This window comes from Andrena cerasifolii, chromosome 1 (genome assembly GCF_050908995.1).
Source record: "Andrena cerasifolii isolate SP2316 chromosome 1, iyAndCera1_principal, whole genome shotgun sequence".
In the NCBI taxonomy this organism is placed as follows: domain Eukaryota; kingdom Metazoa; phylum Arthropoda; class Insecta; order Hymenoptera; family Andrenidae; genus Andrena; species Andrena cerasifolii.
The window spans coordinates 33,742,703-33,769,027 of NC_135118.1; the positions used below are offsets into that span (position 1 = coordinate 33,742,703).

At 39.6% G+C, this 26,325-nt stretch overlaps 3 protein-coding genes across 12 annotated transcripts in view; 2 read left to right on the forward strand and 1 right to left on the reverse strand.

Moving 5' to 3' along the window:
- The first annotated feature begins 66 nt into the window (after positions 1 to 66).
- Positions 67 to 2,699, forward strand: Ssl1 (general transcription factor IIH subunit 2 Ssl1). 4 transcript variants are annotated; one of them, XM_076829054.1, is made up of 9 exons: positions 67 to 393; positions 458 to 616; positions 714 to 782; positions 1,009 to 1,210; positions 1,283 to 1,411; positions 1,475 to 1,648; positions 1,715 to 1,971; positions 2,051 to 2,300; positions 2,376 to 2,699. In XM_076829054.1, exons 3-9 carry the CDS (start codon positions 724 to 726, stop codon positions 2,505 to 2,507), a joined length of 1,203 nt encoding a protein of 400 aa, XP_076685169.1. In that variant the 5' UTR covers positions 67 to 393; positions 458 to 616; positions 714 to 723; the 3' UTR covers positions 2,508 to 2,699. The 4 variants fall into 4 exon arrangements, with proteins under 4 accessions (XP_076685169.1, XP_076685159.1, XP_076685179.1 ...); XM_076829044.1 differs by having other exon boundaries at positions 473 to 616; XM_076829064.1 differs by having other exon boundaries at positions 67 to 632.
- Positions 1,281 to 26,325, reverse strand: part of Pex23 (tectonin beta-propeller repeat-containing peroxin 23) — a 30,634-nt gene continuing 5,589 nt past the window's right edge. For 3 of the 7 annotated variants that reach the window (XM_076828858.1, XM_076828917.1, XM_076828908.1), the window contains 8 exons: positions 25,986 to 26,182; positions 25,671 to 25,880; positions 25,488 to 25,592; positions 25,281 to 25,416; positions 25,024 to 25,215; positions 24,611 to 24,760; positions 24,262 to 24,419; positions 23,886 to 24,180 (listed from right to left, as the gene is read on the reverse strand). In XM_076828858.1, the coding sequence (XP_076684973.1) occupies positions 24,130 to 24,180; positions 24,262 to 24,419; positions 24,611 to 24,760; positions 25,024 to 25,215; positions 25,281 to 25,416; positions 25,488 to 25,592; positions 25,671 to 25,880; positions 25,986 to 26,182 (1,199 nt within the window). In that variant the 3' untranslated portion in view covers positions 23,886 to 24,129. Of the gene's footprint in view, positions 2,280 to 23,885; positions 24,181 to 24,261; positions 24,420 to 24,610; positions 24,761 to 25,023; positions 25,216 to 25,280; positions 25,417 to 25,487; positions 25,593 to 25,670; positions 25,881 to 25,985; positions 26,183 to 26,325 lie in introns of those variants that run through there. The other 4 variants (XM_076828879.1, XM_076828868.1, XM_076828889.1 and 1 more) reach the window with 4 other exon arrangements.
- On the forward strand, positions 16,219 to 22,758 carry Slif (cationic amino acid transporter slimfast). Its single transcript, XM_076828992.1, has 9 exons — positions 16,219 to 16,447; positions 19,173 to 19,301; positions 20,293 to 20,553; positions 20,748 to 21,031; positions 21,099 to 21,439; positions 21,505 to 21,668; positions 21,752 to 21,918; positions 21,994 to 22,102; positions 22,189 to 22,758. Exons 1-9 carry the CDS (start codon positions 16,219 to 16,221, stop codon positions 22,308 to 22,310), a joined length of 1,806 nt encoding a protein of 601 aa, XP_076685107.1. The 3' UTR covers positions 22,311 to 22,758.

A 26,325-nucleotide genomic window follows, 5' to 3' on the forward strand; every position in this document is an offset into this window, starting at 1 on the left:
TCCTGTTGTTTTTGGTGCCGCGCTTCGTATAGAACGTCGACGGGAAATTACGAGATTATGCACAAAGGAAAGGCTCGTTTGCGAACGCTTCGTTATCCATTTCAAATCTGCCGCTTTTACTCGTCGTGTTCGGCCGTGTTCCGGCATCGGATCGAGTATAGAAAAGGCAAGTTTATGTTAATTAATGTCCCAAACGATTTCGTAAATAGTCATAGGTTATTGCGTTATTCGATTAAGAATCGCGTATGATCTATTTGTTGCCTTTTTTTAGCAGATCTGCACGCCCACGCGTCCACGCTATCTCGTATGCTGCTTCTGTAATTCGCGAAGACAAATTTCGGATAATAGATTCTTATATCTACCGGATACACGCGTGAAAGTTGCACGCTTAGCGTATACATGCTTTAATGTGAATTAATTTGTATTTTTTTTTTGCAAATATTCCCCATTTAATCAGGACTTTATGCAACAGTCGCTACGAAAATGTAGGAGAGCTTTGATGTTAAAAGGTCGCTCGATCATAAAACTGGCGCAGTCCTGTCGATGTTGATCGTAATATAAACAACGCTAACCTAATTCACGTGATCCGATCCACCCGATCTGCACATCACGGAGAGTAAGGGCGCACTTACATATGCTCATCAAACTATTTCGAATATGTATGTTTCCTTTTAATTAAAGAAATTCTACTTTTCGTTGTAATTTCGTTTCAGAAATTAAACAATGGCTGACGACGAAGAAGAGAAGGAGTATCGGTGGGAGACAGGTTATGAAAAGACATGGTACTGAATTCGTTCAAATTTCATTATAATTAGCTTGCTTTACTTTCAAATTTATTACAGACACTTGTACGTTTAATTATTCTATTGCTAATTTTTCCAAGTCATTCGCATGGTAGCAAGCAGAAACTTTTATCGCAAACGAAGCTTGCCATCGTGATTGTAGTTACAAAATAATTCTCAGTTCCACCGAAGGATTAGAAATTGATATAAATAATTATTCGATAAGGGAAGCGATTAAGGAAGACGACCATGGATTATTGGAAGCATCCGTCGCAGATATCATTCATAATGCCAAAAGGAAACGTCAGATGGAAAAGAAGGTGGGCGCCAGATTAGGAATGATGAGGCATCTTTACGTAATTCTAGACGCTTCCGAGGCAATGTCGAATCAGGACTTAAAGCCGACTCGCTTTTTATGCTCCTTGAAGGTGTTTATCGATGGTCGATCTTAATACCATCTATGTTATTGTATCTTACTTACGAATGTTATCTTGTCGAAGCTTTTGGAAGATTTTATCGAAGAATTCTTTTATCAAAATCCTATAAGTCAGCTGGGAGTGATCGTCACAAGAAATAAGAGAGCAGAGAAAGTGAGCGAGTTGGCTGGAAATTCCAAGAAGCACGTCAAGGTGAAACGAATTATCATTAATCTTTTCCTATCTCTATATAATAAAATATTCTTCTCTCCGAAGGAAGTGCAAGGCATGCAGCAACTTCAACCGGCAGGCGAACCCTCCTTGCAAAACTCCCTGGAGTTAGCTCTGAAATCTCTGCGTCTCCTGCCGTCTCACGCTAGTAAAGAAATCCTTATAATCATAGGAGCCCTTACAACCTGCGATCCAGGAGATATCAACGAAACTATACAAGTACGCGCTGTCGTGCACGCCGTAATAGTTGTATCGCAATAGTTTAACGGAGGGCTATGGTTTTAGAGCATGAAATCAGACTGCGTAAGGTGTAGCGTGATAGGCCTGGCCGCTGAGTTGTACATTTGTAAAAGAATGGCGACAGCTACCGGTGGAGAGCACGGTGTCGCGCTGGACGACAAGCATTACAAAGAGCAGTTGAACATGCACATAGATCCGCCGCCAGCTGCTACCCGATTGGACGCTGCTCTCGTGAAAATGGGCTTCCCTCATCACGCTTTGCATTCCTCCACGACTGACACGTGTATGGCGGTGTGCATGTGGTAAATAGATTTTTTCAACCGCGAGAGGCAGAGATACATATCTTTTCGCACGAGACAAACGATAGATGCTTTTTTACAGCCACGCGGAAAACGCGGACGAGTCTGTGAAACTTATGAGCACGGGATACCTCTGCCCCCAGTGTCTGAGCAAGCACTGCGAACTCCCCGTAGAATGTAGAGCATGTGGCCTGACCTTGGTGTCCGCCCCTCACTTAGCTCGATCGTATCATTATTTATTCCCCGTTGAACCCTTCGACGAAGTAGCGTTCGATGGGAGCTCTTCAACTTGTTACGGTTGCCAAAAAGTTCTAACGCAAAGAGATAAAAAGGTATGTATTCGTGAATGCGATTTAATTGTGGATAAATATCAGCGATATTCAATCTCACAATACATCTATTTTCAGGTGTACATTTGCAACAAATGTAATCAAACATTCTGTTTGGACTGCGAGATATTCATCCATGAATCCTTACACACGTGCCCAGGCTGTGCCACGAATCCAGATACATATCACAGATCGTCGGATAGAGCTTAATTTATTTAATGTATGTAGAATAAATTTAATAATATCAGCTTTTTTTACTAAATACTTTAATGGAAAATGCTGCCATTAGGACCAGTTCTATCTAACGAACAATTTTTATACCGTGCAACTGGTCCGTGATACGTTTATACGAAATATCCTCTTAACGGAGGAATAAATGAATAAGACAATAATAGTAATAAACAGCCGTTTATCTTTTTCCTTTAAAGTAATCGTAACTCGTAACCTTTCGATTTTCTAGTGCTACTCTCTCGCAAATCGAAACATGTACCCTATTTGAATTTTGAATAGCATTCGAATCGTTACTTAACATTTCGAGTAACTGAAATTTTATTAATCAAATATGCCACGAAAATTCTAGGAAATGTTACTAAGTTGTCAGAGTTGACAGACTCGATCGGTTCCCCGTCTGTAAATAGATCTCGCGTTTCACGGTGATGGTGGCGAGGAGTCCGCTTAGGCGAAAGGAAAACAAAAGAGTACGAGTCGTTTGTATACATCCGAATGATACAGATACGTCTTTCCCCCCCAGACAGGGAGCCGGAGGTTTTTCGAGCGTGTAACGCTCGGCCGCCTTAATACGATGGTGGGAGGTGATTGAAGTTTATTAGCTAGCGGACAGGTGGAAGTGAGCGTCGTTATATTAGAACACATTATTAGTCCGCGATCGTCCTCCGGTGCGACCGGTTCTCCGCGGTGTTCGACCTACTTCCGATTCAATTACGTATGTCCATCCCACTTGAGCGAGCCAGTGTCATCGTTTGTGAGACGTTCTCCACGCGCCCTTCCTAACGCACATCTCCGAAATCAGGTGAGACTACTTTACGCGCGTAACGCGCGGACCGTTGTAACAATCGAGCGACAACTGGGCGGTAGAAAAAAAAACAGCCGAGGAACGTTCATGTAAACGTGTAATCTTCGAAAATTGAATAATTATAAAATTCATGCTCGTTAACGCTTAAACGCAAGGTAACAGTAGTGTCCTTCGTGTTTATATTAATTTTAATTGTAATATATGTCGGATATTTTCAGGATTACAAGTTTAATTGCGTAATGGAACTTATAAAAAGGAACATAAAGTCTTGACGAGCGCAGGTATGCAAGCAAATCGTTTCCAAGATGCTCAATCAGGGTTGCCAATTTGGCTTTTCTGACGCCAAATTCCAGAAATCTGGCTTTTTTTTAACTTAGTGGGCGTTGGAAAATTCATTTGGCTTTTTGGCTTTTTCTGCCGTTTGGCTTTGTTTACAATCCTTTCCCTAAAACCTTTTTTTTAATAGTTTCATACGGAGCAGCTTTGGTTTGGTATATTTCAGCATGAAGGATTTAAGGAGCTCGCTAGATTTGTCCTTACTTGCCTTATAACTCCTGTAAGCAATGCTGTAGTTGAGAGGATCTTTTCTCTTGAATCCTGCGTTGAAACAAAGGCAAGGAACAGAATGAAGCTTCTACTTCATGATGCCATTATAAGAATTAGAGCAGAACTAGTGCTCTCAAACAAATGTTGCAATGATTTTAGTATATCTCAACAAATGCTTCAAAATTTAACAACGAAAAATGTTTATGATTTCAGCGAAGAGAATCTAGATCTCGAGCTTTTATTGTGATTTAATTACTGTGAATATTTGTCAAACATATTTGTTTTTTCCGGCTTTTTTTTTAAGTATTATTTGGCTTAAACGTAAGATTTCAAGTTAGCAACCTTGTGCTCAATTTTTTAAAGTGGTAACTGTTGCCAATCTCGCGTCATTTCCAAGTCCGCGCATAAAATATGTATCAACCGTGCATGCGTAAAATGGATATCCGTTAGGCTCGCGTTTGAATGAGCTTAAGGAGATGTTTTAAACTGATAAGGGGCTTGAGGGAAATGAGGAATTTTCGCTGCAAGTAGGAGAAATAATAAGAGATAATGAGCATGCGAGTACACGAACATCGATGTTGGTGAAAATGTAAACAGCACTAATCTATATTAGGGCACAGTCATTCCGAGCTCGTTTGTTGATTAAACTTTCTAAATATTGATCGTGATACAGAATACTAAAAAAAAGCCTGCGCTTACTGGAACATGTTTGTCGTTTCCTGAATTCTATTAATCAAAAAAGGGTGGATCTCTAGTTTTGAAACACCCTGTACATCTACTCTAGGAGTAGAAGGTTGCTACTTGCAAGTGAAGGTGGAAGGTTGCTACCGGATTTTGGAATGTTTCTTCGCGCGAGAGCTTAGTAGGCGCACGAGTTTTGCACGTGTGAAAATAATTTCGTTGCATTCGGTTTCCTATTTTTTTCGCAACCTCGTAACACAAACTATTTCTATCTAAGTAATTAATCGTTACTGGCAAAGCTATTCGTCTTTTAGCGATAAACGGCGCATTTATTTTCAAAAGTTATAAACAGTTAACTCGTAAAATTCTAGGATTGGCCTTTTTCTTCTAAAATTCGAGAAGAATTACATTGAAGTTGATTTGCAAATATACTGTGCTACGGTAGTCGGACACGTACTTTAATATTTTTTTTACTCTTTATGTATTAGAAATTAATCATTCCCGAACGTGTTAATTTTAAATTAATGAAGTAACGGAAATTGAAATACTATATTATTCATGGATTAATATCGCTTTAATGACGTTGTAATGAACGATGAGCTCGGTACGAGTAATTGCACTTCGGTTTATCGTTACCCTGAGAAATCTACCCGTTATTTCGAGTTATCTCGTGCCTAAATGCAAATACATTTAAATTTCCGATATACGAGATCAATTGATTTCAAGCTGTCGCTTCGAGTTTCTGACATGAATTCTTTGAATGCTGACACCCGCCGTTGGATCAAAGTAATTCTGATAACGCGTCTTATTATTAATTAGCTGGGATCATAAATCAAAGTTCGGCGAAATATCAAACACCGAGTCTGTACTTTTAACGAATTCAGAATTCCTGAATTCATTATCGTTGCTTTTGTTTTCCTCGCGATTTGTTGGAAAATCGTCGAGGCCATCGGCGAAATCAAATAGAGAACAGAGTTATTATACCTGTTGCACGTTGTCGTCCGTTTCATACGAATGGAATGCTCCTGCAATCAATACAGATATCGTCCGTACCGACTTTCATTTAACCCAATTGAATCTCTTGCAACAAACTATACTGCTTTATTCACAATCGGGGCGTGATTCCCCCGATTCCTCATCCGATTTCCACGAGAGGGGGTGACGTGATAAAAGAAGACAAATGATAGGCGTGTGCGTGTCGATCTTAATCGCATAATTATACAATCGATTTACAAAGTGGTAAATCAATTTGTTTTCTCGATTAGGAGGATTCAGCAAACCGATCGATCCGATTCCACGATTCATTTTCTCTGTTTTAATTGAAAAGATTGCAAATGCAGGGCCGTGTTATCTAATAGGCACAGTGGGCACCACAAAAATCTACAAATGAAATTTTAAATAGGAATGTGCTATGCTTAATATGAAAAAAAACAAAAAATTGAAAATATAATTTACTTTAAACAATAATGTAAATATATTAACGATAGAATGACGCGAATAACGAATTGAAAGGGCTTACAAATACAGTTTTTATGCAAAAGTGCCTAGGGCCTACGACGATCCTACAACGGCCCTGTGCAAATGATAGAAGATCCTTTTTCCTTTTGCGCAGGAAGAAGAAAATCTGTGCATATTGTATTTAGCATGCGACGCAAACGTAGCCACGTGCTTCGGCATTTTCTTTTTCGTTACGATTACAACGTACGGCTACTGAAAGAATTCCTTTCTCTTTCGTTATTGCTTTCAGGCCGCGTAGCAATAAACTGGTTGCCGTCTGCGCAGCGTTTGGTATCCCTGCGAGGGGAAATACCTCAAAATGGGATTCTTGCGAATATTTCCACGCGGCTTCGTGCCGTTTTCACGCTACGATAATCGCCCTTTTCGGGAAAGAACATAGATTTATCTTTAGTGCCTGCTCGACCATCAACCGTCCGGCAACGAACGGGCGATCGCACAGAAATCAGTTCCTGGGTCCATTCAGACCCGCAGAAATGTTCCTACTATAAACACTGGACTGTGTTCATTTTATTACGGCAATTCATTTTGTTTACTTCCGAGGTGTTCTCTTTTACTGTTTCCTCTTGCGCCCGGCAACGTTCAGCCCGGGTACGCAAAGACCCAGGCACCGCTGGCCGTGGGTTAATAAGGACGCGTGTTTCGTGAACCGTGAACTGCGAACGTTTCTATTTTACAGTTTCAAGTTTATGTTTGATTTCTTTCTAGTTTCACGCCTGCTTCTTTAGCAGCTCTTTTATAGAGACGCGGAAGTGAAAACATCCTAGTTTCCGCCTCCAGCGCGGAATGCTCCCAGGATCGACTATGTAACAGTTTATATTAATAGGAATAGGTGACTGTGTAGTAAATTTTCCCCGCGGGCGTCGCAAAATGCTTGCATCCGTAGGGAGAAATAGCGAACTGATATCGTTGATTAATTGGTGCGATGCAGTCTGTCATCACACGCTCGTTCAACGTATCAGTTGAATATTGTTTGTTGATCACGCGATTGTGCAGGATAGGTCGTTCCGATGGCTGATATTGCTTTTACGTCAACGCTCCGTGGGTGTGTTTAAAACTGTAAACAAATTCGAAATGAGATGGGAGAGTGGAAGCGGGGGCACTGGTCTCTCCATTACCGGAATCCCCATTAATTTATTACTTTCTAATTGTAAGACTCAAGATTCAAAAATCAACCCCAAACTTGATAATCTCGATTTCTTCGTTATATCAAATACATACATGGCATTTGGCTGTTCCGGCAATTCAAGACTTGAAAATATATTTCGAACCCGATAATCCGGATTTCCGTTCAGTTCAGATAATCCGGTCTCCAAATTAGCGAGGTTCCACTGTCACTTCATTTTCCTGTTAATTTCGCGATTCAAACCTAGCTGGAACCCCGGTAATCCGAATTCTCGTCGAGTTCGGATAATCCGATTTCCAAATTAAGAATGTTTCACTGTCGCTCTATCTCTCTGTTAATTTCCCCGTTCAAACGACAATTGGCTCGAATCTCGATAATCCGAATTCCCGTTCAACTTTGAAAAAAGAAGAATTTCTTCGCCCCGTATCTCTTCAGTCAAAAGTCTAACCCATTCCGAGACGCGTGCCGTTTCTTTCTCCTTGAATCGCTTCGGATTAACGAGTTCCCACCACGGTCGAGATCCACGCGGACTCGACGCACCGAAAATGGCCCGCCATGAGTTATCGCAGTGGAGAGTGTCATCAGATTCGGCGGTGATCGGTGGAATTGGTAATTGGCCCACATTTGCGTATTGTGGCCAAAGCGTCGCAATGGGGACACTCGGTACCACGGTGTCGCCTCGCCTTAATTGGACCGTAACCTTGTCGCGCTGAGGACCAACGGTGTCAGCGTGCACACGCGAATCTATTCGGGCCCCCCTCGCGTCGATGGCACGCTGGCTGACGAGCCAAAAATCTCGGACGATCCGGTCGCCGCAAGATCCGACACACCAGATTCGAATTATCGAAATGCATCGGATTTGCTCGATCAATTAGATCCGCGCCGACGTGTATACAAAAATTACAAGCACGGTAAAGATTGGCGCGACGAAAGGAAAACTGTACCGTGTCATGTAACATCAGGGTCACTTCAGAGATGGAGGAATATCGGGACGCTTGGATTTAGATATCTCCAGAATGTGTTTTCCTTTTTAATTTTATTGTATTCGTGACTTTATCCAAGGCAAGTATTGTTTAATTAAGAGATAACGGTCGCGGATTACAGAGATTTGGAAGTTGCTTAGGCACACGGGAAAGGATTAAACGATCGCCTGCATCGAGTGAGATAACTGAGAGTCTTGTCGCAGATAAACATTCAATGACAATCGAGACACGAGACGTTATTATGTTAAGCAGCGCATTATAAATGGATCGTAAAGTTTTGTCGGCGTAGTCCGATGATGTAAGATGACTTCACTGTTACACTGATCCTGCACTACTTCCATCCTGTTACTGTGTCATTCCCATATCATTTCCATACCATCTCCACAGTGACGTGGGGTGTGGGAATTGTGAGTGGTCGTATGAGAAGTACTTGGGAATTGTATGTAGGGTAAACTTGCCTAAAGCGTAAAGGAAAAGGAAACAAAATTAGTGGCAGTCAACTCTTTATTAATAGAATAAACAGTTTTATAAACTCAAGCAACAAAAAATAATCAACATTCATAAAAACGATTTATTTTTAATATGAAAAAAGTACGATTCAGGATTAATTAATGTTCCTAAATCGTACCATACTTATCCTAATTCGTAGGGTAGACCGGGGGCGGTAGTAACACTTTGACTTTGGAATACGCTTACGCAAAAACTATTACAGTTACAACAACAGTTTTTTTTACGAAAATGTTAGTTACTTATCTGATATTATTTGAGCCACAACAGTTTCGCTGTATGTCAAGTAATATTCCGGTTATTAATAAAAAATGAGAAGCGGAGAAAGTGTTACAACCGTCCCTGACCCCGGGTCGGTTGTAACACTGCATGGAGTCGATAGTAGCACTAATTGAACTTTACAATATTAAAATATTTATTGATTTTATAAGCAATTATGCGGTGTCGCCATTATGGCAGAAATAGAAAACGTTTTGGCTGGTGCATTCTTCGTGTGATCAATCCTTGCATTCAGTATATTGCACCCATTTTTTATTTGGTTTCATTGTGCTGTGCTATAGGATTCCACGCAAACAAGACAATATTATTAATCTTCTTTGTTACTATTCGGTTCTGTCCCGGTACAACCGATCTCGACTGCCGATGTTACAATCGCCCCCGACCAGGTTCTTAAACCTAAATTATAAATTTTTATTAACGAGACACTTAAAAGTGATAAGTAACGATCAGTATTACTTTAAAAATGGCCAGATTAAATATTAAAAAATAGAGAAAACACGTACTTGCAAAGGGAGTATTTATATTACAATTTTAAATCAATAAGAAAACGTTACTTTTGGGTATCGAAAAGTTATTTTCTTCACTATGCATATCTATTATGTATCTATACTGCTAGGATATGGATGTGTGTATTCGAAATGTCATTCTTCACCATGTATCCAAAATTTGTGTTAATATCTATCATATGTTTTGAAATATTTACGTGTTACATTCGCCCACCCCCCTCTCTACCCTACTTTGAAATTGAATTACTACAAGCATCACATACATATTCAAAAGTACATCTATTTATTCCCACATTTTGTACATACTGCGTGCATTGTAGCATATTTGCCTGTCTATTTTCTTGACACAGTTTACAAAACCAGCTTTCATTTTCACCGTCTTTTTTCTTCTTCTTTTTTTTCTCTTTTATGTATTGCTTTTGGCGGTATTCTCCCTCTCTCGAGTTGCCTTTGCTGTTCTGTTTTTTCCGGTTATAATTTTCTTTTTAGCCCCATCCAATTTTTTCTTACATTGTTTTTGTATGTTCGTACCAGTACGATTTAAGCTTACACACGGTGGTACGAAATAGGCACATAGGTCATGTTGAATTCAAATCTGTGGCGCAAAAATATAAACTTGAACATAGACGTAGTTTCACATAGAAATTTGTTCCTCTCATTCTCACAAATGATAATTTAACTACTGTTTACACTTTCTATCCCTAGGGGCGATTCTGACTGACTGTCTTAGGTGAAAAGAAACAGCGGGGGTACGAATTAGGCAAGTTTACCCCACACGAATTCTGTTGTCTTAAAGCTGTTGCGGAGATAATGCAGCTGTGGGAATGCTATAGAGATGGAATGGGAATGTTGTGGCCGAGATAAAACAAAGAATTTCTCGCAAGAAGCATCGCGAAGAAAAAGGTGATGTCGCGTCAGCTGAAATTACACGTTCACGATTATGAAGCAATTACGGCGACTATCAGGGAATCACAGTAACGGGGAAACCCGTGTGGCTTGAATGTATGTATGTACCTTTCCATACGGTATTCGTTCCACGCAAAACCATGAACATGTAACTCTGAAGCGGTCCCTCTTTCAAACTGCCGATCACGATCGTTGCTTAAAGGGATCAAGGTGATTCGCGGAGACGTGAACGATCGGGGAGCCTTGAAAATTCTTGTGCAAACAAACCGGAGAAAAATATCTATTGTAAACGGAGACAACACTCATTGTCAGGCTGAGAGAGTTTTTAAAAGATGGAATGTCGTTGAATCGTCTAGAAGGACGTTATCACCTACTATAAGGCATATTATAAATCTTTAAACTTAACTAATATAGGCTACGAAAATTGAAAAGGATAACAAAACGTTTCTGCCTGTAAACTTTTATTTTCTCATCGACAATAATAGCATAGATTTCTAAAATAAAATATCTATTTTCCCCAGCACCGAAAGTTAAGGGTGATCGTCAAACACAGAGGCTCGAGGCAACTTTAAAAACAACCCCCTTTTTCCTCATCTAGAAAATTAGCAATAACTCATATGTGAGTTGTCGTATTGCATTAATTTTACAATTGCCTGGGCTCTTTCAAATTAAAATATTTAATGATATTTCACGGAAAGGGTGACAGACGCGTTAGCCTAGGGGCGCTAAATAATCACATCACCTAAATACCTCCCTGAAAATTAGTAACGGTAATACCACAAATACTTAATTTATTATTTCCCATAAATTCCGCGTTAAAATGCCCTCATTCTTAAACCACCTTCCACCAAAATAAAATTGCTCATCTACAAATCTCTGTAATATAATATTAAGAAGCCTATACATTACTCTCGCAAGAACCTCTCCAACAGCCACGCCATTTATATTTAGCAAAAATGGGCCCCACTTGACAGGAAAGAAAGCCGATGAACCGCGTGTACAATGTTATGCTAATAGAACCAATCTGCATTTTAATGTCTTTCGGGGTACGTTGTACATATCTGCACCAACGCGACTGGTTCCATTCGTAGAGAAACATTCCTGTTGAAGCGTATTAGTTGCGCGGTCGTTGGCAAAAAATGGCATGCTTGTGGTTAGGCAACGATCGGCTGAACAGCGCGGAGTAAATCAATCGTAAGGCGATTCCTTCGCGCGGCCGCAGCTTCGGTACTTTCTTGCGGGAAAACGCGTAGGGTCGCTGAATACACGTACATACGTTCACTCATCTAGCTGGACGCAAATGGTTAGTTTGCCAGGCGATTGCAGGCAATTTGTACTACTGGCCTCTTGGGTGATCGATGTGCTTGAAATGCGGGGAGAAACTATGAAGGACGGATGTGGAAAGTTATGAAACGATTCGTCGGAGTTTACTTTGCTTAAAAAAATTCCTCGTAAGATTGTTAGAGGACACAGTGGTAGCGATGGGTTTTGATTTTAGTGACAGGGGACGTTCGGTAATTGGAAAATTTAAAAGAATGTCGCTCAAGTGACGCTAATAACGTAACCGTTTTCTGTTTCGGTAATGAAACGGTTTTAGGGGTGGGAAACCCTCCTTGAAGAAATTGTGAGTCTTCGTATTATCGTAAATATCTGCGAAATCGTCAACGATTTCGAAAAAAAGTTTAATCCAAAGTTTTACGGGTTCTGATATGCTATAATATGAGGATAAAGAATTTTCGAAGGAAATTCATTTTTTCAAAATTTATCCCCACCAACCTGTTTTTCGAAAATTCTTTATCAGTATATTGTAGGGTATCAAAAACCATAAAACTTTGACTCGAACTTCTTTTCGATATCTTTTACGGTTTCGCAGATATTCACGATAATATGAAAACTCAAAGTTTCTCCGAGGGGGTGTTACCACCCCTATGACCGTTTCATTACCGAAACAGAAAGTGGTACGTTATTAGCGCCACTTGAACTACATTTCTGCAAAGTTTCAAATTTTTTTGAATTCTCCAGTTGCCGAAGAATTTTTTATCCTTTCTGGATTAAAGTAGGCCTGGAAATCTGCAGTAATAGTAAAAAAGTTTAAAAAGCGAACGATAACAATAACACCCCAACTTGACAAGAAGGATATGTATGTATAAATATAATCCTTTTCTAGGTTCCATTATGGCCGGGGATTCACCAAAACAAAACCATGACGTCAACTTGATAATTAAAATCTAATATTCAGTGTAAAGGGTACCTAGAAAAAGTATTCGCGTATGCTTCAGGCATTCTGTTTCAACTCGATTATACTATATTTATAAAGTAGGTTACGTTAAGCTTTTATTTTCTCTTAGTATACAGTTTATCGTAAATCTAAGAGATGTCAGTTCAAGATATTGTTTTATACAGCTCAACGATTTATATCTATCCCTACTAATACATATATAAAAGTGAAAGGTTGTCTGTTTGTTTGTCCTTTCACGCCTAAACGGCTGAACGGATTTCAATGAAATTTTGAATGTACATTACATTTTTTTAGGCGTTTTAAACGATTTTATTTATTTTGGAAACATCATAAATAATTCCCGGGTAACGGGCCAGCTAGTAAACTATAAATGCTCATATAAATGCTAATCTTCCACCAGAATTTCCTCTACAACTGAAGGTACAGCTTGTAGAAAACACTGTAAGTGTCACAAATCAAATTTTATACTACAATATTACCATTGGCACGTCGAACATTTTCCGATAAAAAATTTTTTTGTTTAATTTTGGCACTTAGTGTTTTCTGCAAGGACTCTTCAACTGTCGAAACTAATCTCATTTATCCATTAAACATGAAACCAGAGAATGGTGGACATCGGTTAATAAGTACAACATTTGACACCGTCGCTAACTAATCTATCATCCCGTTATCTTATTTAAATCTTTATCTCCAAAAAAACATTACGTTGTTGCAGAAGAAAGAGACATTCTTACGATAACCAGAATTGTCCAGAACCGTCCACGTTGTTTGTTCCCCGTAACGGCTGCCGATTTAATCTACCGATATCTCCGCCACCGCGCATCAGTCCCGTAGACATAGATACAGAAACGGGCAAAAGAGTCACGGAATTTGTAAAGTTACACGCACCCGTTGGGTCAAATTGACTCCAACTCATATATTTACAAGAAATGAGTAGACAAAAATAAAACTCAGTTCATTTAATTACTACGATTTAATATTTTCAGAAGTTATTAAATTTCTAAGATAAGAAATTAAAAAACATTAAAAATAAAAAAGGAAAGGAAATAAAAACTGTATTATTTATTTAAAGACATGAAGGAGTTTCAGTCCAAACAATGCATTGGTAAACGAGGAATGAGAATTTGTGACTCGATTTTGGGTAAAAAATGACTCAATTTCCGTACAAGGGTTAACGTCAACTCAAAACTGCAGCAATTGCACAATATATGTATACATATTCTAATGGAGAATTAAAAACTGCATGAAATCCAGTTAATGTTGAATTTATTTAAGTTACAAACAAAAGCCATACATAACATTAAACAAGACGATCCACGTTTAAGGCCCGCTATAAGTTACCACTTTTAAAAGTAAAAAAACCGGGGGCACCGTTCGCTTTTAGGACGGCCTAACGAGTTACCAAAAACGGTAACTCCTTTACCGGCTATAAAAATGCGTTGTCCGGTCCAATGTTAGTTACATAAATTCAACTTCAACTGGTTTTCATACAGCTTTAAATTCTCCGTCAAAACATGTATATTAAACACATACCACGATTCTAAAAAATAAGAAAAATAAAACCAATTGAAAAAGTGATAATTTTTTTGCCCGGCACCTTAGGCCCCAGGTGTACACGCGATCGCGAAAATCGATTAATCTAATTCACACTTGTTGCAACACCTGCCGGAAACAAAAGCTACGTGACGACGTACGTGACGTACCCATTTTTCTCGATAAACCAGCCAACATTGACATACAACGGTGTGCGATAATTATCCGTGTTGCGCGCAACGGCGCAGAACAGTTTACCGTCTGAATTACAGTAGCCACCCCCGAAGAATCCTGTCTAATAAAAGTTTCGACGAAAAAGAGGCGACCATAGCTTGATCGACTCGCCGTATCTCGGAATGCTGAAGAGCTATCTGCGTACAAAATCAGAGTATTGTTTTTACCTGGATTTCATCTTTGGAGAAGCTACGCCCGCTAACGCCGTGCACAATGCTTATCGATGCGCAGCACTTTGCGTCACATTGTCTACTATCTTGTAATCGTTTACGATAAACGAACCTTCGTCGAGAATCTTTTTCTTTTCTCGAGCACTCGTGGCGTTGAGATTTCTTCGGGATGATAAGTTGAATCGAGGGGTGGAGAGGATACTCTGAATATAAGTGCCTACATAATATGTACAGGGTAGATCGGGGGCGATAGTAACACAGGGGCGATTGTAACACGTTAAATATCTCAAAACATACGATAGATATTATCACAAATTTTGGATATATGATGAAGAATGACATTTCGAATACACACATACATATCCTAGCAGTATAGATACATAATAGATATGCATAGTGAAGAAAATGACTTTTCGATACCCAAAAGTAACGTTTTCTTATTGATTTAAAATTGTAATATAAATACTCCATTTGCAAGTACGTGTTTTCTCTATTTTTTAATATTTAAAAGTGGTATAAAGTAAAACTACATTCAAACAACGATATCCTATTTCTTAAATGTAGGTATATTTCTTGTGCATTTCGCATTATTAATTAATTTATTGTCTTTAATAAATATGTCAAAAGTTTGATTGCACTGAAAGTTCAAATTAACATATATGAGGAGCTCATTTTTATGAGAGATAGACTTCATTTTAGAAAAAAGTCCTCCCTGTTAAAACTTAAATTCGCAAAGTAAAGTTATGTTGCCATAGAATAAAAATAAGCAAAAATTATAGAATTTTTTCTAACAGTATATAGCACACATACCTATATTAAAGCAACTCTAAATAGTCCACACATTCCATGAAACTCACGTAGGCCCTGCTCGGGACACCGTCTCCGTGGACATTGATTCCCCGATTTCCGATTACTCGAGCACATATTCGAAAAATCTTTCACTCGAGATATAGGGCACAGGAAATACGGAATTAATGCCCAATCTCATCGCTTTATTATCGATTTATCCGGTGATGTAATTTACACTCGTGTCCAGGCCATGCTCGGTCCTATAGGCAAAATTAGGCGGCTGCCTAGGGCGTAAAGTCGACAAGGGGCGGTCCTGCTTGTGTCCAAATAGTAGATAGATGATCTACTGGACTTTGGAAATGGCACGATTCAAGAGCTCTAGTTATCGTGGTCTTGTAAATTTAAGATTGTATCGAGGCCAACAGTAGGTGCCATTTCTTCAAATTCGTCGTATCCTGCAGTTTCAATCTAACCCCACCTCAAAGCTACTTCAAGCTTCAAGCCTCTTAGTACTCCTGGAAACAGGAAATGACGTCCAGAGCCCCCCTTCGTTTACCTTAAAAATAATTACTTGCTCGGTGTAGAAATTTATTCGAATAAAATTGCATAAAATTTTACAGGAGTTGAGAGGAAGTAAAATAAAGGCAATATAGTAATAGTAACTCCTCGATACTAGAACGCCTATCAAACCTCGAATGATCGCCAGTTATTCTTGAATAATTTCATTTTATTCGCAATTATTCGAATGAAATTGTATAATATTTTAATTAATGCCCAACTCTGCGTAGAATAAGTTGGAGGAGGATTTCGGCGACTGATGAAATCATGTTTCAGGCGAGGACGAAGTAGCTGGAAGTGAAAAGGAGGGCTCGGGATGGCGAGCCGGGTATGGAGGGCGCTGTCCCGAAGGCGCATCGACGAGAACCAGGAAGACAAGGGCGAATTGGCTCGAGTCCTTGGTCTGTTCGATCTCACGGCACTAGGAGTGGGCGCGACTCTCGGCCTCGGCGTCTACGTCCTTGCTGGCAGCATCGCCAAGGAGACGGCTGGGCCAGCTGTCTGTATCTCCTTTCTGATCGCAGCCGTCGCTTCCGCGTTCGCTGGTAGGTATAGATGGTTGTTGGGGCAAACTTAGTACGTAGGTATCCTATAACGAACGGTGGAGTATCCAGTATTATAAATTTAATTTATTATATTTCAATTTTATACATTGCACACGTGTGTACGGCCGATTGTATTTCTCAGCGCTCTTTGTAAACCTTTTGATTTAATTAGAAAAACTGTTCGTTATAGGATACCTCACTGTACATACGTGTGTACACTGCAGTTCATAAGTATTAGAGCACCTAGTCTGTTTGAAATAATCACGAAAAACGTTGCAAATTCAGGTATTCAAGAACCCTGACGAATTTTACTTTATTTGCTATTTTAAATCAAAAGCAGCGAGAAGCTCTAGATCTGTACCGAATATCATATTGTTTGCGAATGGTACAACAGGTGTCCTAGTACTTATGAACGGTAGTGCGTTTGCGGAGTACAGTCGAGTGACGCGCAAAGTGCAAAGCGATATTCTTGGATTTACAAGCCACCAGATGTGCGTTTTACTGTATTATTGGTAATTCAAAAACACCTATTCAGCTAGACGACGTAGGAGTCTTGAAGTACAGGCATATGGAACAATAGCGCAATGCGCATGTTCAAAAGTGTGAAGATAACTATGGCTAGATTCGAGGTTTGATAGGCGATCTAGTATCGAGTCGTTACTATTAATACATTGCCTTTGTTTTACCTCCTCTCAACTCCTGTAAATCTCGTTATCTCTTGGTATACCTATTCTATGTTAAATAAGGAGCATCTTTATTGGCACAATGAAAGTCCCTTGCGTTCTTTTTATATACTTTAATTTATTTATTTATTTATTTAAATAATTATACAGGGAATACCCATGGTTGCTTCCTTGATTCTAACACCCTTGCAACATATACCGCCCCGACCAGCCGCGACACTGAACGCTGAAACATTTCGCCAAGTGATGGCAGAGCTGGCGCGCGCCGATTGCTGGTAATGAAGAGGGGGTACATAGGTCTTCCATGTACCTACACTTCTGCTCCCCAATATCGGCAATATCCAGTATTAGTTACTAATATGAGTCACTATATACAGTCTTCCTCGGATTATTGAAATGCTTTTTTCCCCGGATTATCGGGAAAGACCTACCCATCCCACAGTTATGCTTCCTCGCTGCGATCGAGGGCCTGTGGTCCCGGGTAGGCCGCCCGTTAACTGCCGAGGGCAATAAAACCATTGGGCCAGGTAAAATACCCAGTACCGAAAAATAAAATGTTCATGTTTTTAATAAATGTTCATGAAAGTATTACCAATGGATTTTTGTATGGTTTCTCGATGAAAATGAGTTCAAACGCGAAGTAATCCATTTTAGTGAACGTCGCTACGTTGTATTAGCAAATTACTTCGATAATAATTGCAGGAGAAATGTGAGTTAATCACGAGAAGCGTGCTTTTTCCCTTAAGCCGGGGAACTGGAACTCTAATTGTGTTTTCATAATAAAAAATAAACCGAATTGCTTCGTGTTTCGACTCATTTTCGTCGACATAAACACACCAAACCATCGGTAATACTCTCATCAAGGTGTAATCAGTAATGTGAAAAGTATCATATTCAATACCGAATGAACTTGTCACACAGTTCGGGCGAGGGCCTTGACTAACTACTTCCACTGCCCCGGTTTATAGAGAATTCCCCGGTCCCAAATCTCTCTCGATAATCCGGGGAAGACTGTACTCCAGAAACTATGCTAACCCCAAGTATGCCACTGCTTTCGCCCCCTGTCGCTGTACATGTTTAACCAATTATAAATCGACGCTGCTACGTCCTCCCCGGATATTAGCAGTTTGCACCAATTAAAGGACATTTCGGGAACTAGCTCCGAAGCTAATTAGCCGCGATGACGATGTTTTACCCTTGAATATAAACGAGGTTGAATAAACCAAAACCCCCTTCCGCGATAATGCCTAGCAAGTGACGCTTATCGAATGGCTGTGACTGAAGCGATTGTTCGTTCCTTTTTCCTTCTTTGATGACATACGTAGACGCTTAGTTTATTGACCACACCTACATATACCTTTCTTTCGAGGGCAAAGCTGATAAGGCCACGTAGCTTCGAAACTGGAGACGCGAAAGGCTTTGAAAAATGCCCCCTTAACTCGAACAGATTTTTCTAAGCAAATACTACTGTCGATCAAATTTTGCTTAACTGGTCCTGTGCATAGTGGACAAGTGTCCACGATACGTTCGATGCGAAATTTCTATTCCAAGAAATATCGACGCGAAGACACGCGAACACTGTGTATGTATACAGTGGCGCATTCGTGATTTAACCTTACGGAAAGCCGAGATGGATGGATAAAAATATTTTTAATGCAAATTCAATTAAATTCATTAGGTGATTATACAAAAATTTATTTACAGAATAAAATCGAGTTTTCTTTTCTTTTTGCGAAGCTCTTGAATTAGTTCAGTCGAGGTTACATTAATCTCCTTTTTCTTTTTTCTTTGGGGGTGCCACCCCCCCCCTCCCCCCGTGCGCCACTGTGTGCACAAGTGCCCCGGCGTGAATACACGCCGACACCAGGGAAAGTAGGTTTTCAGAATGGCAAGAAGTGGTATTATTTCAATATGGTACTTAACTATTGCGAAAAGCTTGCGAAATGTTAGATGTAGATATAGCATTCGAGCGATTAATCCCCTGATTATCTCTGAAGGATCTTTCGCACGTGCGCTAAATGGGATTTTGGTGTGAATTTCAGGAATCTGCTACGCGGAATTCGCCTCCAGGGTCCCCAAGGCAGGATCGGCGTACGTTTACAGTTACGTAACAGTGGGGGAATTCGTCGCCTTCATCATAGGATGGAATTTAATTTTGGAGTATGTAATAGGTACGCACGCAGACGACCTTCTTTACTGCTCTTCACGCGAGATGCCAATTGGATATCGGGCTTCTTACAGGATCACGGTTCTCGGTGTTATCTTGCGGAGGAGAGGATTCCTCTTATCGTGGCATTCCTCTGCTTCGCAAAAATACGACGAGGAACGTGCCATCCACTTGAGTAGTACCTGTCCATGACTGATAGAGTGGGAGCACTTTAATCTATGTGGAATAATTCATCGAAATACGTACAGATCGCTCGGCCTAACGTTACGCACCTATAATAGATTTGCTGCAATTAACGACATAGAACAATGTTCCAGAAAGGAGCATTTCTTAGAACAACAAACGAGTATTATGACCAGGAAAATATTTATCCTCTTTTTTAGATTGAAAGATTATCGATGCTCTTTTTTATTAAATAGAATCGTTGGTAATTGAAAATATAAAGGCGTGACGCGGTGACTTTGGATGACCTTCACTTATTGTTACATAATGCAGCAAACGATCGAAGAATCGAATCATCACTGTTCTTAATGATTCTATGCCAACATACCTTGAACTTCAGACGTATCACACGTTACGAATATACGCACTTCAGAATTCGTATCTCACAGCCTATACTTTACAGTCCACTCGTCACAATTCACACTTACCACCCCCCAAAGTGAATTGTGTACACTGCGAGTTATGGATTGTAAACTGTGATGCGGGACCTATAGTCTCCAGAGTCACTGTTGCTTCAAATACGAACTAATCCACATTTTTTGCAAAATTGAGTTAGTAGCAATAATGTATTCCAATAGGCTGTACTAATCGTATAAAATAGGAACTATTCATTTTTTTTTCAATACGTGTTAGTCCGTTGTTGATAATAATGATAAATTTTCAAAATATGTATTAGCTTCATCCTGTACCTCGTCGTTGTTGCGTAGAAACGAATATCAGTTCTCTATCGTTTGCAAAATCATGTTTCATCTTCTTCTCGGTTTGTCCACCAGGTACAGCGAGCGTTGCCCGAGGGCTCAGCAATTACTTGGACGCGTTAATAGGGAACACGATAAGTAAAACCTTGACCTCCGTTATGCCAATACATGTTCGCTTTCTGTCCGATTATCCGGACTTCTTTGCGTTCGGCGTGGTGATGCTGCTGATTATTTTATTGAGCATAGGGGTGAAGGAGTCCTCGATGTTGAATAACATATTCACCGTCATCAATCTGATTACTATCGTAATCATTGTAGTGGCAGGGGCCATTAAAGGTAAGAATCACAATGATCGATGGAGATATTAGTGTACTAGAGTACTAATTGCTGGGAGTATGCTTAAAAGAAGTGATTTACACATATCCTTGAGTGAAGTTTATCCTCGGCGTGCACTTTTAGGATTAAAAAAGTAAGAATCAAATTTGCGATGCCTATAAAGATCGCGTGGTCCATTCTCTTTGAAATTCCAGCTGATCCAGCAAATTGGAGGATACCCGTTGAAGACATACCAGAGACAGTAAAAGATGCCGGGTCTGGAGGATTCATGCCCTTCGGTATAAATGGAGTGATGATCGGCGCAGCGAAATGTTTCTATGGTTTTGTGGGCTTCGATGCAGTAGCAACCACTGGCGAAGAAGCCAAGAACCCTCAACGCAACATACCCATAGCCATCGTTGTGTCCTTAGTGATAATCCTATTGGCTTACTTCAGCATCTCCACTGTTCTCACCATGATGTGGCCTTACTACGATCAGGTAGGCTTGGATTCTTTACATTTTAAAATCTGAACGTTCACTTTCACCCAACACCTTGTGCGCTTAGAACGCAGACGCACCATTCCCCTACGTGTTCGAGCAAATTAACTGGAACACTATTAAATGGATCGTTAACATTGGCGCTGCATTTGCACTCTGCACCAGTTTGCTCGGCGCAATGTTTCCCTTGCCACGCATACTTTACGCCATGGGCAGCGATGGGATAATTTTCAAACGTCTCGCGAATGTACATCCAAAAACCATGACGCCCATTTTTGGAACAGTGATCTCTGGTCTATTCACGGGGGCTATGACACTTATATTCAATCTTCAACAGCTGATAGATATGATGTCCATTGGAACACTTCTAGCGTACACTATCGTGGCAATATCTGTTCTAATATTGAGGTAAACGCGATAAACATCGAACATGTTCATGTTAAATACAAGATACTCATTATATTAATGATTAGATACCAAGGGAAGGAATACACCTCTAATACTCATTCTGTGACAGCTATGAATAGTTACGAACCAACGTCAGCCAACGTTCTGAAACAAATATTCAATCTGCACAATCAAAAGGAAGTAAATGAGATTTCCGACAAAGTTGCGAAATACGGTGTTTTAATTTTGTGTGAGTCTTCTGACGTTAGTTACTGTTTAAAAGTTTTCACACGCTTAACTCGTGTTTTTATACTTGTTCTGTTGTCTTTACAGGTATTATTGTATTTGTTATTGCGCTTTTCATTAAGCAGGTGGGCTCAAGAGCCTTTGGTAACGGTGTAGTAGAAACTGTGATACTAGTCATACTTGTGATAATATTATTACTGAATTTAGCAGCCATTGCGAGGCAACCGACTCAAGATGTTGAGCTATCCTTTAAGGTATCTACTTCACGAGTTCCTTTCGAAAGGGATGGAGTACTAGATACGCCGGTTAACTGTCTCTGTCGTTTACAGGTACCATTAGTGCCACTTCTTCCATGTTGCAGTATTTTCATTAATTTATACTTGATGCTACAGCTAGACGCTTTTACGTGGATCAGATTTGCCGTCTGGATGCTCATTGGTACATATACGTATAAAAGAACAATAGCAATTTACCGCGTAACGCCATGTAAATCTTACTCTCATTACTGTCTCCATTTTACGCAGGTTTCTGCATATACTTCTTTTACGGAATATCTCACAGCGAACAGGGCAAAAGGGATAAAATAGAAGCGGACATGATGAAACGGAAGTACGCGGATCAAGTTAGAATCGTGACTCGATTTTAGTAGTGAATGCCCACGAATCCTCCGAGACAAAATCTTAGGTGCGACGAGAAGTGATTGCGACTTTGAAATACGAATGTAATAATATTCGTGGTAGTTCGCCGTTTTATGCTACCGAATAGGCGTGGAAGGCCAATTAAAAGACATTAACTTTCCGACTGTATAAAATACTTTTACACATAAACGCAAAACAGCATTAAATCAGTGAACATATAAATTGTTGAGCATCACTGCTGCGCATTAAATACAGTATAATTGCAGTACCATTCTGTAAAAAGAAATCTGACTTATTGTATAGCATGTAAGCTTATGTAAAATCTATTTGTTCCTCTTTTTGTATTTATATACTATAACGTGTTGATATACTGTACATATCTCTTAAAAAATTTTACTTCACTTATTGATTGTTTACGTACTGTTTGTACTAATAAAATATATTGTTTTATATTAACTTATTGTGGATTGATTTGCACAGACTTCGTAGAACTGTATGTACTAGCGTTATGTTAGATACAGAATTACATTGAATTGTTATTTTAAAAAAATCAAATTTATTGATCACATAATGTAATTAAGTATAGAAAGCTAGTGTAATTACATATCAGTATAGACAATTACATGACACAAATACATTGTCAACGGAATGAGACGTAACATTTATAATTTATAACAAAGTAGGGGCTAATGTTAATAATTATAATAAGTACTTATAATGTCGGTCACTTGTAGTGGAGTTTTCAAAAATATTCATTTTCATTCAGATTTGTAATATCTTACTTTAACAGTTTCGAAAAGTGGAGTTCTATTATTTTCGATCATGTTTTAATTCCCAAAGTAAGACACTATAAATAATAAATGCGAATATGAAATTTCCATATTAGAGGCACTACATGAAATTTATTTATACAGAAACACTTAATTAGCACGTCTTGTTAAAAGAACCATTCAGGGTTGTTTCGTTAAATAAACGAATCGATTGGCGATTAATTATTTGGAATATTTATAAACAGTCATCATTATTCTTGATGATCATGACTATTCCTACAATTTCACTGTTCCAAGCAACTGTGTTATAATATAGTCTCCGGCAAATATTTCTGCACATAATACAACACACAATAAATAAAAATTATCATGATTTCGATTTCCCACATATCTCCATTAGCAGTCTCATTATCTTCGAGAAATTTTGTAACATCTTTTTGTATACTGTAATGGTGAAAATAATCTCTACCTAAATAGACAAGGCATCTGGTACGATCCAGTTATAGTTCTATAAATGGTATGTGATTATTAAAAAAATAAAATCAACATCCCTTGCTATTTTCTACCGTCACATTATTGTAAGCTATTTAGGACTTATGCAAATGCACTTGGAATGTTTCTCAATTATATTGATTACGTAGTTTAATGGCAAGACTGTACGCGAGGATTATAATAATTCTATTCATTTCTTACACGCATACACCTTCGCGTGTATTTCTTCCCATACAAATAATAACAAGCTAGTGAAATGATACGTTTGAAAAGAGTAAGCACGATCAGGCTACGAATTCAATTATTGTTGTAGTTTGTACGTTTTAGATAAAATAACGTCTCTTTTATTTGCTATCGGAAACGTTACGTGTCAAGCTTATACTCGTAAAGTTCAGTTAATCATAAAGCTATGTCATATAGATTTGAACATCTATTTGTCATATATTTATATGCATCGGCTTCGATCATATCCGTGAAAAAAGTATCACGCTGCTAGATAGGATAATATAATACTTTTCCACGTATCTTATTACAAGCAATCTCCATCGATTTAAAAACGAATTCATCATTTCGCTTTATTTACAAGTCCTCCCACGCTTATATATTGCCAATTTGCCTGTCAAAAGTAATGGTGTCTTCAGGGCGTGATCTAATGCTTTATCAAGTGTTATATTGTAAATGCGAACGATTCACTCACCCCTATACCGGTCGTCCAGCCGGTTCCAGCTGGATTCGTATCGGTGATGCCAATCCTGCGGCAGAGTATACCAGCTCCTGAAATTGCCCACACTTGGCCCTGTTCCCTCGCAACAGCAATGTTTCGAAAGCCTTGCTTCGCATTGATAACAGACATATCTAAAATGAACGAGAAATCGTTACGCACCGATGGAACGTAAACTACTTTACGACAGGAATAAGACGGCAAGCTTCATAACGGCAAACTTTGCAAGCTTAAAAGTCATAATAAGAATTAATTCACTGAGAAACCCATTCAGAATAAAACACACACTATCTACGCCACAATTACAAACTCCTATAAAGTATACCTATGCAAGAGGGGTCAGAGAGTGTGTTTAAATTAGCATGTGTGTTGTCTATGTCAGCGTTTCCCAACGCGGGGCTTGGTTTGAAGGGCAACCTGCGCAGTTTTCCAAGGAACGCAGCCTTTGGGGAATGCGTCTTATATTTCTCTGCAACTTTTTCACACAGAAATTAAAGGTGGATACTTCTGCAAGATTATTCAACGCCGTACAATGAAAATACTCATTATTCGCTAGCCTCAGCCGTCTTCTAACTACACTAGCGCAGAGTTCAGATGTATTGCTAATATGGTTAGCGACATATTTGAAAAAAAATTAGTCGGGGGTCTACTAGATTCAGGGAAAGCGCCTAGGGTCATTCTTGGATTCTACGAGGTTGGGAAACGCTGGTCTGTACGATGTGCAAATTCCAACGTTACCTATGTGAATTGGATCGTTTGGCATCGCAGGCAGAGTCTGCCAGTACGTTCCTTCGGGAAAAACGTTCATCTGCACTTCGCGGCGCACTGACAACCTGCCTGTTGTGTCCAGGACCCACACCACGTCCTTTCCCACAGAGATTTGTTTTAAGTGAGCGCCTGTCGGTGGCTCAACGTTCTGCCATTGTATCCCTGCGCAACGAGGTTAAGTGGCATTTAAAAGACTAGATCAGGTGGATCGCTAACGTTAACGTTACCTGTAGGTTTCGAAGTGGTGATGCCCAATCTCCAGTAAGAAGAACCATTCCTCCCTACGGCCCAAACTTGACCGCTCGGGCCACATGAAATGCCCACCAAGGCTTGATCGCTTGGTATATGTTCCCACGATACTCCCTAAATATTAACATTGAATGATTCGAACAAAAATTCAAGCCGACGATAGGAGTAAACTTCTCTATTCGTACCATTGGGCAGGATTCGGAAACACCTCTCCTGAATAGGGCCTCGCCATTAGAAGCTACTGCCCATATATGCACTGGAGCGTCCGTACCGGGTTTCTCAGTTGCCTGCTATGAGCAACGACAGATAATTATTTAACTATATCCATGTTACTGAACGCGTAGTGTCTCGTTATGAATGTTTCCTACATATATAGACACATCCGTCAACTTTGTGTTTCCCAATTCTTGCCAAGGACCGCTAGTCGTTAACTGACACCTCCGGAACCATCTTCTTCTCCTCACGTAATCGGTGAACTGTTTTTTACCGTGATACTGAGAAGGGAAGTCGGTAGCGTATTGCCAGCCGTCTCTATCAACGCCCCCGGGCGTATGGAAATCTACTATCCAATCTGATACCTGTGTTAACAAAGTTTACTGCATCATGTATGCAAAACAATTCATCATTAGGCTAATAATATTAGCCCTCTGTGGTTACTCATTGTCAGTATGACGGATACTTACCCAATGCCAATGCATGGATAACAGTTTAGTGTGTTCTCGAGTACGTTTGTGACGTCCAGTGGCATCGCTCCACATGTAACGGTCCGTTGGGAGGCCATGAGATGTGTACCCAGTCACGGGGTTCCAACGTTGATTTTCGTAAACGTAATAATTATGAGTATCTACCATGGCATTTATCCCTGTATTGCTATCAACCCCTGTGAACACCAACGGTCCATATTATTCTCTCAATCTATAGCCCCGAGATCGATTCTTCTTCTCCTTAAATTAAGGTGACCATTTTTTTCTTCGGGTTCCCGAGTCCACGAGATATTTTTGTTACACGTGGCTTCGGTTTCAT